At 54.8% G+C, this 12976-nt stretch overlaps 1 protein-coding gene across 1 annotated transcript; it reads right to left on the bottom strand.

Annotated features, from left to right (window-relative positions):
* Positions 1 to 708: 708 nt before the first annotated feature.
* RSKR (ribosomal protein S6 kinase related) lies at positions 709 to 11004 on the bottom strand. Its single transcript, XM_087890695.1, has 12 exons — positions 10835 to 11004; positions 8598 to 8849; positions 8431 to 8514; positions 8277 to 8345; positions 6583 to 6652; positions 6137 to 6244; positions 4764 to 4804; positions 4489 to 4516; positions 3199 to 3288; positions 3018 to 3106; positions 2448 to 2558; positions 709 to 2002 (listed from the first exon to the last, which is right to left on the bottom strand). Exons 1-12 carry the CDS (start codon positions 10898 to 10900, stop codon positions 1802 to 1804), a joined length of 1209 nt encoding a protein of 402 aa, XP_087746821.1. The 5' UTR covers positions 10901 to 11004; the 3' UTR covers positions 709 to 1801.
* Positions 11005 to 12976: the final 1972 nt, after the last annotated feature.

Genomic DNA, 12976 nt, shown 5'->3' with positions numbered 1-12976 from the left:
GCTTGGTCTCCAGAGCACCTGAAGGCAGGACGGGGTGGAATTGATGGGAGATTAGGAAAGGGAGAAGCAACCCAGAAGTCAAGATAAATTTCCTGACAGTGAGAATTAACCAGGGGAACAACTTGCCACCAGATGTTACGGTGCTCCATCACTGGAGGCTTTCAAGAAGAGAGTGACTGGGCAGCCATTTGTCAGGAATGGGATCAGGTCTCCTGCTTGAGCAGGGGGTTGGACTAGATGACCTCCAAGGTCCCTTCCAATTCCGTTATATTTCTGATATAACTGGGGGGGGGGTGATTTTTGGATCCAACCCACCCTTCTTCTGTCCTTTTTATGTCCTACTGAACAGAAGATAAAACGGAAAGCTCAGCCTTGGTCCCGTTTTCCCTCTTTTAGCTGAAACAGCACAATAAAATTTTAAAATGACTCGGTGACCAATTGGAGCGAGTGGGCAGAGAAAGAATCTTAAGGCAAGGGGTGAGCAAGCTAGGGCAATTTTACCACCTGTTGACTTCAACTCCCAGAATCCCTAGAGCCTCCCAGGAATTCTGGGAGTTGAAGTCCACAGGTCGTAAAAGAGCCTTAGTCCCGTCCCCGTCCCCCCACCCCCCAAAATAAAAAAAATGAGGCCAATCTGGATCCGCAAACATTTGGTCTGGAAACGTCTCCTCTGCGCTGGGGAAGACAGAAGACGGCAAAGAATCAGACTTTTAGGAAAGTCTTTTATTGCTTTGAACTAATGGGAAAAGACATATGTATGTGTGTGTGTGTGTGTGTGCTAACATAAACCGTGATACAACATCAACATAAGTGGGGGGAAAGAAGAAAGTGTGAAAAACTAGATCCTAAAGAGAAACCTGGCTCAGAGGATTGCAAGGGATTCATTTTGCTGGTTTGTTTTTAAGGAATTTAGGCAAGGATTAGAGCAGGGCTGTCTAACCGTGGGAACTTAAAAGACTTGTGGACTTCAACTCCCAGAATTCCATGGCCAGCTGTCGGGGGAATTCTGGGAGTTGACGCCCACAAGTCTGAAAGTTCTTAGGTTCGATACCCCTGGATCAGGAGGAGCTATTTATTGTGTAAACCCTGAGTAGCACCCCCAGACCCTGAACAGTCTCCCCTCCCCCTGAAGACCAAGCAGGGACCCCTCCAGAGACCCCAAAAAGAGATTTCCGGTGTGAGCAAAACCCACTGCAAAGCATGGATTGTAGTCTGTAAACTGGTAAAAAGAAGACTGAACCAGTATAGATAGTCCTCAACTTATGACCACAATTGAGCCTGTTGCTGAGCAAAACCGTTGTTAAGTGAGTTTGCCCCATTTTACGACCTTGCTTGCCCTAGTTGCTAAGTGAATCCCTGCAATTGTTAGGAACACGGCTGTTAAGTGAATCTGGCGTAAGTCCCTAAGTCCCTTAAGACCTAAGTCGGTTTTTTCAGTGCCGTTCGGTCACTAAATGAACTGTTGTAAGTCGAGGACTACCTGTAACAATATATAAACAGTAGGAAGAAGAGAATATTCCCATCCTTTGGGGTCCCATCCTCCTCCCATCCTGCTCTGCAAATCTGCCTCTTCCGATCCCCAATATTGGTGGTCCCCAAACCCCACCCCAAGCCTTCCCAAAAAGCACCACGAGGGCTGGAAAGAAGGAAACCGGTGCCCACATCCTGCTGGTGGTAACGGGGGACCCGCCTTGGGGGTCTACGGTGGGGTTTCAGCCCAAGGATCCACGCCAAGAAGTGCCTGCCCAGAGTATCTCGCGGGCACCGCTGGGGCGCTGCGTCCCTTGGGAATGCCGGTGGCTCAGGGCCCGCCCAGATCACAGTCGAACTCCAAGAAGGCAGCGGGGTCCATTGGGGGGCTCTGCAGTTGCTGCCAGCGCAGGGCGAAATCTGCCGGTTGCTTCCTGAGGGTGTCAGCATCAAAGCTCATGCCACGGAAGAAGAGGTGGGCACGGAAGTGGTGAAGACGGCAGGGCCGGCGTTGAGGGTCCTGGCACAAGAGCTTGGAGGGGAGAGAAAGGGGGGCAGGGAGGTTACCTGGCAACCACCTGGATCAGGGGTCTCCAACCGTGGGAACTTTAATACTGTGGTCGTCTTGTGCCTAGACTGAGCAAAGCTGGCTGAGGAATTCTGGGAGTTGAAGTCCACAGGTCTTAAAGTTCCCACGGTTGGAGACCCCTGACCTGGATGATGCTGACATAAGTAGGAATTGTTCAGGTGTGGGCCTCCCTCAATCCTGGGGGTGGGGGTGGGGGGAAGGGAGGGGGCCCTGAGCTGGCACACTTTCTCCAACTTAGCCGAAGGACTCCTGTAAACCCCCCACGGCAGCCCTCTCTGCAACCAGAGATTTCGGAGGTAAGATTTGGAGGGTGGGGGGGAGAGGGGCTTCCAGGGAAGAGGATGCAAATGGGCTGGGGGGGCTTGGAGAGGACAGCAAGGAAACTCACCTCGCTGAGCAGGAGACGGAGGCCGCAGCTGAGCCCGGCCGGGATGGCATACGTGCTGCCTTTCACGCTCCGCAACATGGCCAGGTGGTCTCGCTCCGGGGAGACAGGGAACTGGGGAGGCAAAGACCCCGTTCACCCCATGCCCCTCTGCCCACTCAGCCATCCGACAAGCAGGGGGCAGCAGACCCCTCCCCTTCACTCCCTCCTGGCACAGCCAGGCAGAATGATAAAAGTTGGCATCGGCACCAAAGAAGCCTAAATAAACCACGGTGGAACCATGATGGCTCAGCCCCCTGCATCCCTCTCTGTCTCTTTGGCGCTCAGCATAGAGTCCCTTGGGAGTTGGGCGGCATAGAAATGCGATAAATTAAATAGAATCCGAGGGATCTTAGAGGTCATCTAGCCCAACCCCCCGCCCAGGGTTTAAGGGTCCTCACTCAACCCCAGACAAATGGTTGTCTGATCTTGAAAACCTCCAGCAAACCCACCCGGCTGGCTGGCTGGCTGGCTGATGGCGGAGGCAGATTCTTGGGGTGCCCAGAGACCCCCACTCCCCGTTCCCCTCCTTACCTGTCCAGTGGCCATTGCAAACAGCAGCACCCCCAGGGACCACCAGTCGGCAGCATGGGCATACGGACCGCCACTCAGCACTTCTGGGGCTGCCCCAAAGGAAGAGCAAAGGGGGTCAGTGATCTCGGCTGCTCGGCTGCCCCCTCCCACCTGCCCCCTCCTCTCTCGCCGACTGCCTTACCCATGTACTGGAGGGTCCCACAGATGGTGAAGGCTCGCCTGCCCCACGGCAGATGCCGCGAGAGCCCGAAATCGGCCAGCTTCAGGTGACCTGGGCCAGGTGGGGCATAAGAGAGAGAGAGATCAACAACGGGTAGTCCTTGACTTATGACCGCAACTGAGCTCAACGTTTTTGTCACTAAGCAAGATATTTGTTGAGTTTTCTCCATCTTATGACCTTTCTTGTCACCGTTGTTAAGTGAATCACTGCAGTTGTTAAGTGAATAGCACGGTTCTTAAGTGAGTCTGGCTTCCCCATTGACTTTGCTTGTCAGGAGGTCACAAAAGGGGATCACGTGACCCCGGGACACAGCGACCGTCATAAACGTGAGTCAGTTTCCAAGCATCCAAATTTTGATCACGTGACCATCGGGATGCTTCAATGGTCGTTAAGTGTGAAAAACAGTCCTAAGTCGCTTTTTTCAGTGCCATTGTAACTTCAAACGGTCACTAAACAAACGGTTGTAAGTGGAGGACTGCCTAACTTGACTTGTGGACTTCAGCTGCCGGAATTTCTGAGCCTTCGAGTTATGACCTTAATAGAGTCCAACCACAACGGTCGAAAGCCGTAACAGTGGTAAAAATTCACAATGATAAATTTTGCAGCAATCATTACGCGAACGCTGCGTCGTTAAGCGAACCCAGGGGCTCAGTTTTGCCAAAAACCAGAAGGAACTGCCAGTTTCCACTGTCCTAAAATGTGGTCATGTGACTACAGGATGCTGCAAACGGCCGGGGGGGGAGGGGGCGACGTCTGAAGCGTGACTGCAGTGGCAGCCCAACGATCTGGGTCACAAGTCTGCTTTTGGGGAGGGGGGTTGGTCGTAACTTGGAATCATGGCTGGGGTCTCTCTGAATGGGCTGGACCAGGAATCCTGGGAGTTGAAGTCCACAGGTGGCCAAGTTGCCATAATTCCCCCTCTGTGGTCCAAGGGGCTCCTGGCAGAAGGGAGACCCCTCTTTTGCCCCCACGCATGGGGGGAGGGGAGGAGTCTCTCTTTCAGAGCACGGACTTCCTGGGCTGCAGAACAGCTGGTTAAACAGCTGGTTTAAGACTGGCGCATCCCAGCCTCACGGGGACCAGCCACGTGCCTCCCGCAAGCCTTCCCAGCTGCCTGGCGGGCGTTCCACTTACTGCCCGTCCCTGCAGCCAAGTCAGCTCTCCCCCCAGCCTTTTCTGAGGCCCCAAATGAGGCTGCGAGGCCAACCAAAGACCCCTCCCCTCCCTCTCTTCCCCCCTTCCCCCCCTTACCTTGTTCATCCAAAAGGATGTTTTCCATCTGCAGAGAAAGCAAAAAAAATAATAATAATAGTCGAAGTGAAGCAACGGAGCCCAGATTAATTTCCTGCAGCCCCACATCCTCCTCCTCCTCCTGGGGTCGAGAATTGCTTAAGGAGGGTGCTTGCTTGGTTAAGGGGCTGGCAACGAAATAGGGGGCAAATACTTTGCAGCTAGTTGGGAATCGGGCTGCCCTGCCCTGCCCAGCCCCTCAGCCCACGCCAGGAAACGAAGTGAGGGTCCCGTACCTTGATGTCCCGGTGAACGATACCCTGGTTGTGAAGATAGGCTGCAAAAGAAAAGAGCGTCATTAAAGGAGAATATTTGTAACTCGGGGTTGAACTGTGGGGTCCTTGGGGCTCTCTGAGCTTGGTGATTTTCTGGCATTTCATGACCCTACTAGGTAACATCATCAGTGCTGGGAGGGAGTGGGGTTTGGGGAGAGGAGGAGGAGGAAGACTGGGGGGTCCTTGGGGCTCTCTGATCTTTGGTTCTTTTCGTGCAGACATTTCATGACCGAACTAAGTAATGTCATCAGGGTTAGAAGAGAAGGGGATTTGCCCTCAATTTACTACTCCTTACTAGCCTGATGATGACGTTCCCTAGTTGGGTCATGAAACGTCTGCAAGAAAACCACCCAGCTCAGAGAGCCCCAAGGAAAAGCGCCCAGAGCACCCCATCATCCCAGCTTCTTCCAGATGTGAGGAAAGTGCGGTTCAACTTCAAAAGTCACAACATCGCCACGGTCACATGATCTGAATTTGGGTGCTTGGCAAACGTCCTGCAGTTATGACCATTCTGGCATCCCGGGGTCACGTGATCGCCCTGGGCGGCCTCCCCAGCCGGCTTCCGATGAGCAGCAAAGTCAAATTCAAAGTTAAAACTGCCCGATTCCGTTAAATGCAACGATCTGCTTAACAGCTGCGGCACAAGAGGTTGCAAAATGGGGCAAAACTCACTTAGCAACGGTCTCACCTAGCAACGGAAATTTGGAGGCTCATGCGAGGACTAGCTGTACACCTTTCGCTTCTTGTAATTAAAGTTTACGATGATTGTGATCATAATTTATCACTTATAGCTTGTATGTACAATGAGAGCTTATGCACCGGAGACAAATTCCTTGTGTGTCCAATCACACTTGGCTAATAAAGAATTTTATTATTATTATATTATTATTTATGCTTGCATTAAGTGGAGTGGTGTGGTGGCTTAGAGGTGGAACTTTTGCCTCACAATCGGGAGGCTGAGAGTTCAATCCTAGGTAGAGGCAGATATTTCTCTCTCCGGGCACAATGAGAATAGATCTGCTGAACAAAACTCCGCATTGGAGACAGGAAAGGCATCCGGCCATTAAAACACTCTGCTAGCTCCATTCAGTTGCCCAGACTCCACCCCACAAGGGATTATGGGGTCCTTAAATGAAAATGATGATTTATACTTGTATTAAGTGGGGCTGCACCTCCTGAGGGCACTGCCACTTAATACAATTAAAGGTTTTTATAATACTCTTAATTATAATAAAAGTAGATAACCAGCATAAAAATAAGAATATAGGGCTGAAGTCTCGGGCAGGCCCAAGAGATCATCTCAGGGGCAGCATCCGGGGCAGCCCCTCACTCACCCAGCACCAGCACCAGCTCCGTGGCAAAGAGTCGGATGGCACCTTCGGCCAAGGGCCCGGCCGTCTTCCACAGCGTGAAGAGGTCCCCGGAGCTGCAGTAGCTGCACACTGGAAAGCATGGGGGGAAGGGGGCAGAACAGAGACCCCTCACTCAAGAGGCCTGGCAGCTCATCCTGCTCGTTGCCCCACCACCCCCACCCCCATTGCAAAAGATGAAGGACAATCCACAGATCGCGGGCGTGCAGGGATTGGCCGAACAGAAGGGGGGGGGAAGGAGATTTATGGCTGCAGAAAGCAGGAAATAATCCTTATGATCCCGACCAAGGAGGGGGAATTGGAGCGTCCTGTGGAAAGGGGGGGGGGATACAGGAGCAGAGGGACGTGGGAGGAACGGAAGAGGGGGGGTCTCTAGGCTACCTAAGCCCCCCGGGCAGATGCTCACTCACTAATGAAGAGATGATGTTTTCCCTGCCAGCTGTCTCCTAAACAGTGGAGGAACGGGTGGTGCACCTGCCTCTGGGGAAGGAAGAGAAACAGGGGGTCAGGGCCAGCCAGATTTGGGGGGTTCACTATCTTGGGCTGGGGGTCGTATAGAATGAGGCTGGGGACTTAAAAAAAGAACAGGACATCCCGGTTAAATAATAAAAGCCATTGCGAGAAATCTGCAAGCTTCCCAGCAGCTGTCTTTTGTGCGTACTCTGTAGAAAGGTAGGGCAATTTTAGGCTGGCATTTGGGGGGGGGGGCTTTCTTTCCTTCCTCCCCCCCAGATGTGCATTGTGTAAAAAACAGGGGTGTCCAAGCTTGGCAACTGTTAAGACTTCAATTCCCAGAATTCCCCAGCCAGCTACACCAGGGGAGTCCAATCTTAACAACTGGAAGATCCGTGGACTACAACTCCCAGAATTCTGGGTTGCAGTTGCAGTCCACGGGTCTTCCAGTTGCTGAGATTCCCCGCCTCCTTTAAAGTCTTTAAAAACGACTGGACTTAACATCTGCAACAGGGACCAGCTCTCGCTTCACAATCAGGAGGCTGCGAGTTCAATTCTAGGTAGAGGCAGATATTTCTCTCTCTGGGCACAATGAGAATAGATCTGCTGAACAAAACTCCACATTGGCAACAGGGAAGGGCATCCGGCCAGTAAAACACTCAGCTCCATTCAGTTGCCCAGACCCCGCCCCACAAGGGATTATGGGGTCGTTAAACGATGATAACCCACCTCCCTTTCAAGCTGTGCATCACTGGGACAGGGATAGAGTCCATGGGGCACTGCCTTCAGAACCAGTGCCTCCAAGAGTGACTGGCGTGGTCCTTCTCACTGGCCTTTGGTGGGTCATTAAAGTCCAGCATTTGTTTTTAAAGGCGTTCCCTGTGCTGAAATTTAATTATTGCAACCTGCCGGGAATATTGAAATATGTATATGAAATGGGAGTTTTAGCACCCGGGTCTGGTAAATTCGCACACGTGGCACCGTTCTCTTCTACCTGCCTTTGCCACCCCCTGCCAGAGTCGCTTTTCAGACTGCGATCGAGGCAATATGGGCTTAATAAAGCTATCAAATAATAAAGCAATATTGATTAGTGATTGATTTCAATGACGGACTACCAGATAACTAGTCCTGCCTTAAGCACGAAAGTTGGCTGGGTGACATTGGGTCAATCACCAGGAGACTGGGAGTTCCAGTCCTCCCTTGGGCATGAAAGCTGGCTGGGTGACAGTTCAATCTACTTCGCAGGGTTGTTGTGATGGGAAAAATAGGAGGAGGAGGAAGATACTTGAGTTACTTATAAAGCAATCAAGGCAGGGCAAACCTATAGTAAATAAATAATAAACACCAATGGATTCTTACAACAGCCCTGCCGAGTAAGCCAGAATGATATTCCCCATCTTGCCAACCGGGTCACAGTGTAGGAGATCCAGAAGAGCCTCTAGGATCTGCTGCTTCTACAGGGGGCTGGACTAGAAGACCTCCAAGGCCCCTTCCAATCCTATTATTCTTCTATAGTTGAAATGATCAGCCCAGCGTTGCTGCTGAAGGTTCTCGGCAGCTTTGAGACCCCTGTTTAGGTGGCCTGCCCCCTGTGACCCTCCCCAGGATCTAACACCACCCAGCCCCCCCCCCCGAGGCCCCCCAGCCTCACCTGGATGCTGACCTCCTCCTTGCACTGCCTCACGCTGTCCCTGCGAAGCACCTCCACTTTGGGCACCACCTGTGGGAGACACATGGGGGGGGATGAGTGGGGCCTGAGACCTTTAATGGGGGTGGGAGGGGTGAGAGACGGGACGGAGGCTCACCTTCAGCGCAAAGACCTTCGCTTGAGAGCTGTCCAGCACTTTGAGGACCGTCCCAAAGGTGCCCTTGGCCAGGAAGCCCAGAATCTGGCAAGAGAGAGGCAAAGGGGTGACGGCCCAGACCCCCACCCCACAAGACCCCTCCCCGCCTCCTGAATCCGGGCACTCACCTTGAGTTGCTGCCGCTGCAGTGGAGGCTGGACAGGAAACTCCGGCAGGAAGAGCGAGGCATGGGAGGCCGTTGGCCACTCGGCACCCGCCATATCGGGGGTCTTCTTGTCTCCCTGCACCAGCTCTCTTTTCGGGGGGCTTCGGGGGGCCAAGGCCTGCTCCAGACCCAGCAGAGTCCCACCCAGGTGGGAGAGGAGGCGTTTCCAGCTTCGTACCCACAAAGCATCGGGCAGGGCGCCTGTGCCATGGCCCTGGGGGGGGGGGACGACACAGGGGTGTGTGAGGGGCTCTGCCTGAAGTGGGACCCCCAAAAAGGGTCAACAGGAGAGAAAAAACTTCCAACGAAAGGTCCCACCTCCCTCCCCCGCCCCATATCCTGCTCCCACCCTGCCCATCTATTAATTGGCTGTAGTGTTTTGGATTCTGTATTATGTTTTTAATTTCTATAGTTTTATTTTTTATGATTGTAGAACTCCAAGAGTTTCCTTGAGGTAAGATGGGCAGCCTATAAATTTTATAAATAAGAAGAAGAATGAAAGGATCCAGGACCACCTGAAATCAGCCCAATCTAGGGGGAAATGCACCCCAAACAGGGGCAAGGATTTCGGTCAGAAGCCTCCTCCTCTTTTTCATTGTGAATGCCTCCCTGGAGTCCATCTGTGTCTTGTGTGCATCCAGCACTGCTTGCTGTGGGTGGGGTTTGTTGCGGGGACTCAGAAGTTCCTAGAGGTCATCCAGTCCAACCCCGTCGGCCTCTGCTGGGGGATTCAGTACAAGTGTCACCAGTACAAGACCCCACCCCACCCCCCACCCCCACCCCTGATGGCCTGGACCACTGAAGCACAAGTAAGTAGGAAGGAACTGGGTGGGGGAAGCAGTCCAGGACCCCCAACCGGGACCCCCAATGCCTGAAGCAGCCCGTTTTCTCCCTCCAGCTTCTCTTACTGTATGGTGAGAGGTTGGTATTTGTCTGTGTGTGTAAGGCAGGGGTCTCCAAACTTGGCAATTTTAAGGCATGTGGACTTCAATTCCCAGAATTCCTCAGCCAGCCCAGCGTAGGGGCTCCAGCAAAGCTTCAGGGGTGAACCAAGTGGGGGGGGGCTCTAGTCATCTCCTGGGCATCATCCACTCCTTCTGCGGGGGGGGGGTCCATGATCTCATGGAGTGGTGTGCTGTGCGAGTGTGTCCCTCTCCCCACCTACCCAGTGGTCTCTCTGCCATTCCTGAGCTGGGGAAGTCGGAAGAGCTGGTGACCCCTGCCTCAATCGAGGAGGGGGCTCAAAGGAAGGCAGTGGCCCCAAGTGAGAGAGGCAGCTGGGCAGGAATCGCTTGGGAGACTCACAGCCAACTTTTACACTTTGGGGGGGGGCTTCCTCAACACTCCAGGCTCTCTGCTGCAAGCCATTTGGGGTCATTTAGTGGCCCTAAAACTGAGGGGCTAGAGAGGTTCGGGTGTGGGTGGGTGTGAAAGCCCCTTTGCCTGCATTGCTCTGCTTAGTGCCACGGAAGGAGAGGGCCACGGAAACAATTCCACGAATCTCGTTTCATGCCACGTTTTCCCTTCCCAGCCGGGCACAAAGCATCGCCCATCCCTCTCTCCCTGCCTGCCTGCCTGCCTCGCAGGGCCGTTGTGAGGATGAAAGGGAGGGAGGGAGGGAGGGAGGCTCCAGGCCGGTCCCGGGAGAAGCAGCGGGAGGGGCGCAGAGCGGAGCCCCGCAAGGGCCAGACGCAGCGCCGCTTCCGCAGAGACCGCTCGCTGCGCGGGATCCAGACGCAGCGCAGGTTTTCGGGCGAGCGCAGAATCGCAGGAAGGCCGGAGCCCCGCTCGGCTCCCTCTGCGCAAAGCCGGCTGGACTACAATGCCCATCCTCTGCCCAGAGCCCCTCTTGACGGAAGCAGCCGAGGCTTAAAGCCGGGGGGGGGTCTTTCGGGAGAGACCCTTGGGGGGCAGGAGGGGCTCAGCACCCAGCAGGCGCCCCTTCCCCTCAACGCCCCCCCAGCTTCGTCTTAATCCGGGCGGGGGGGAAAGCCAGCGAGCCCTCCGGAGACCCCCGCCCGCCCCCCCCGCCCGGGCATGCAGCCCCCCAACTCGCGGGGCTCCCCCTCCCCGCCGCTGCGCGACCCCGGGACCCCCCACCCTCCCCAGGGCTTCCTCGGCGGGGGGGACCCGGGAGCCGCGACCCCCTCCCCATTCGGGGGCGCAGAAGGCGCTCTGCACGTGCTCGGCTGGCCTTACCCGCAACTTCGGGGGGAAGCCCCGCTCGGCCGGCTCCCCGGCGGGGTTGCTGCCCGCGGCCCCCATCTGGGCTGCGGCCGGTGGGCGCCCTCGGAGGAGCGGAGGCCCCGCGGTAATCCCGCTTACGTAAAGCCCTGCGCCGCTAATCCCCCGCCGGCAGCCCTCCGGCCACGCCCCTTATGCAAAACCCAGGGGGCCCGCCCCGCCCCGCCGCCTGGGAGGCCCCGCCCCTAGCCGGCATTCAAGACGTTCCCGCGCTAGGAAAACCCGCCCAGGAGGCGTGGCCTACCGGAGCTCGCAGCGGATTGGCTACGCGCAGCCAAGCCGCACCCCCTCCTGCATAACACGAGCTGCCGCCCCGCCTCTAAATCCCTGCTGGCGCCCGCGAGCGCAGACTCGGGCTTGGACTGCAATGGCTTTGGCTGGGGCCGATGGGACCTGCGGTGCGACATCCGGATGGCTTGGCTGGAGACTCGCAAAGGCACCTCCGGTGGGAAAGTTACAGCCTCTGGGGGTCTTTATCCAAACGGGGAAAAACTGCCAATAAAGGAGAATCTTTGTAGCTCAGGGTTGAAAGGAGGCGTCCCTGGTGCTCTCCGACTTTGGCTGCTTCCTTGCAGACGTTTCGTGACCCAACTAGGGGACATCATCAGTGCTGCAAGGGACGGGGTTTAGGAGGAGGAAGAGGTGGAAGAGAGGAGGCAGGAAAGAGGAGGGAAGAAGGTGAGAATTAGAAGGAAGGAGCAGGTGAAGTAGGAGGAGGAAGAGGAGGAGGAAGAGGAAGAGAGGAGGGAAGAAAAGAAAGAGGAGGAAGAGGAAGGAGAAAGGAAGGTGAGAAGTAGAAAAGGAAGAGGAAGGAAGAAGGAAGTGAAGTAGGAGAAGGAGAAGACGAAGAAGAGAGGAGGGAAAAAGATAAGAGAGGAAGAGGTGAAGGAGGAGAAGGAAGAAGAGAGGAGGAAGGAAGGAGGTGGTGAAGTAGAAGGAAGAGGAAGAAGGTGAAGCAGGAGGAAGAAGGAAAGGAATCCCCAAAAAACCCCGGGGGGGGGGAGGAAAAGAGAGCCAGGGGCTTCCTAAGGCCTCTGAAGAGCCTGGCATTTCTCTGGGCCCCCCAAGCAGCCTCCCCTTAAAGGAAGGGGGTGCCCTCAGATGTCTGGGGTCTGCTCCCCCAAGGACCCCCCTGCACAGCTGGGCTGAAGGAAGAGGGGGGCCGACAGAGGCACCAACCCCTTTCCTGGCCGAGGGCCCCCTTAACAACCACGGGGGCCACAAAGCGGGGGTCAAGGCTGCCACGGAGGAGTTCGCTTCCTTCCTTTGCATTGATACAGGTGGTCCTCAAAGGAGGAGCCCAAAACTGACCTTCAGTGAGACATTTGTTAAGGGAGATTTGCTGTTTAACAACTTTTCTTGCCACGTTTCTTAATTGAATCCCTGCAGTTCAGTTAAAAACACAATTAAGTGAATCCCTGCAGTTGTTAGCCAGAGGGTCCTTAAGTGAATCCGACTTCCCCATTCACTTTGCTGATCAGAAGGTTGCAAAAGGGGATCACGTGACCCCGGGGATGCTGCGACCGTCATAAAGGTGAGTCAGTGGCCAAGCGTCTGAATTTTGATCAGGTGACGGATGTTGCAACGGTCGTAAGTGTGAAAAACGGTCAAAAGTCACTTTTTTCAGGGCTGTTGTAACTTCGGTCACTGAACGAATTGTTTTAAGTCAAGGACTGCCTATTAGAGGACCCCCAGCGGCCTTTTCTAGCTCAGAGGAGGAGGAACGTGGCGGCCGAGTTCCAGCGGTCTGGACTGATGGGGCTTGGAGGGTCCTGGGGAGCCCCCTGCAGTGACACCCCTCCCCCACCTGAGGATGGTCCCCCTGCTCTGGGCAGACTCTGAGAGGTCGAAAGCGGGGGGATCCACAGTGGGTTCTCAGCTTCAGAAGACAGGCAGTCTTCGACTTACGACCACAACTGAGCCCAAAAGTTATGTTGCTAAGCGAGACATTTGTTAAGTGAATTTTGGTCCATTTTACGACCTTTCTTGCCACAGCTGTTAAGTGAATCACTGCGGTTGTTAAGTGAGTCACACGGTTGCTGAATGAATCCGGCTTCCCCACTGACTTTGCTGGTCAAAAGGTCGCAAAAAGGGGTC

This window comes from Pantherophis guttatus, chromosome 1 (assembly GCF_059756535.1).
Source record: "Pantherophis guttatus breed Tessera chromosome 1, ASM5975653v1, whole genome shotgun sequence".
Lineage (NCBI taxonomy): Eukaryota > Metazoa > Chordata > Lepidosauria > Squamata > Colubridae > Pantherophis > Pantherophis guttatus.
The sequence above is the reverse complement of the archived record's forward strand: the minus strand, read 5'-3'. Positions and strand labels throughout refer to the sequence as shown.

Coding starts and splice junctions, on each gene's coding strand:
- RSKR (XM_087890695.1), bottom strand. CDS start 10,900: ATGGGGGCCGCGGGCAGCAACCCCGCCGGGGAGCCGGCCGAGCGGGGC. Junction 6,653..8,276: donor AGGAGGAGGTCAGCATCCAG/GTGAGGCTGGGG, acceptor TTCCTTCCCCAG/AGGCAGGTGCACCACCCGTT. Junction 4,805..6,136: donor GGAGCTGGTGCTGGTGCTGG/GTGAGTGAGGGG, acceptor TTTCTTTTGCAG/CCTATCTTCACAACCAGGGT.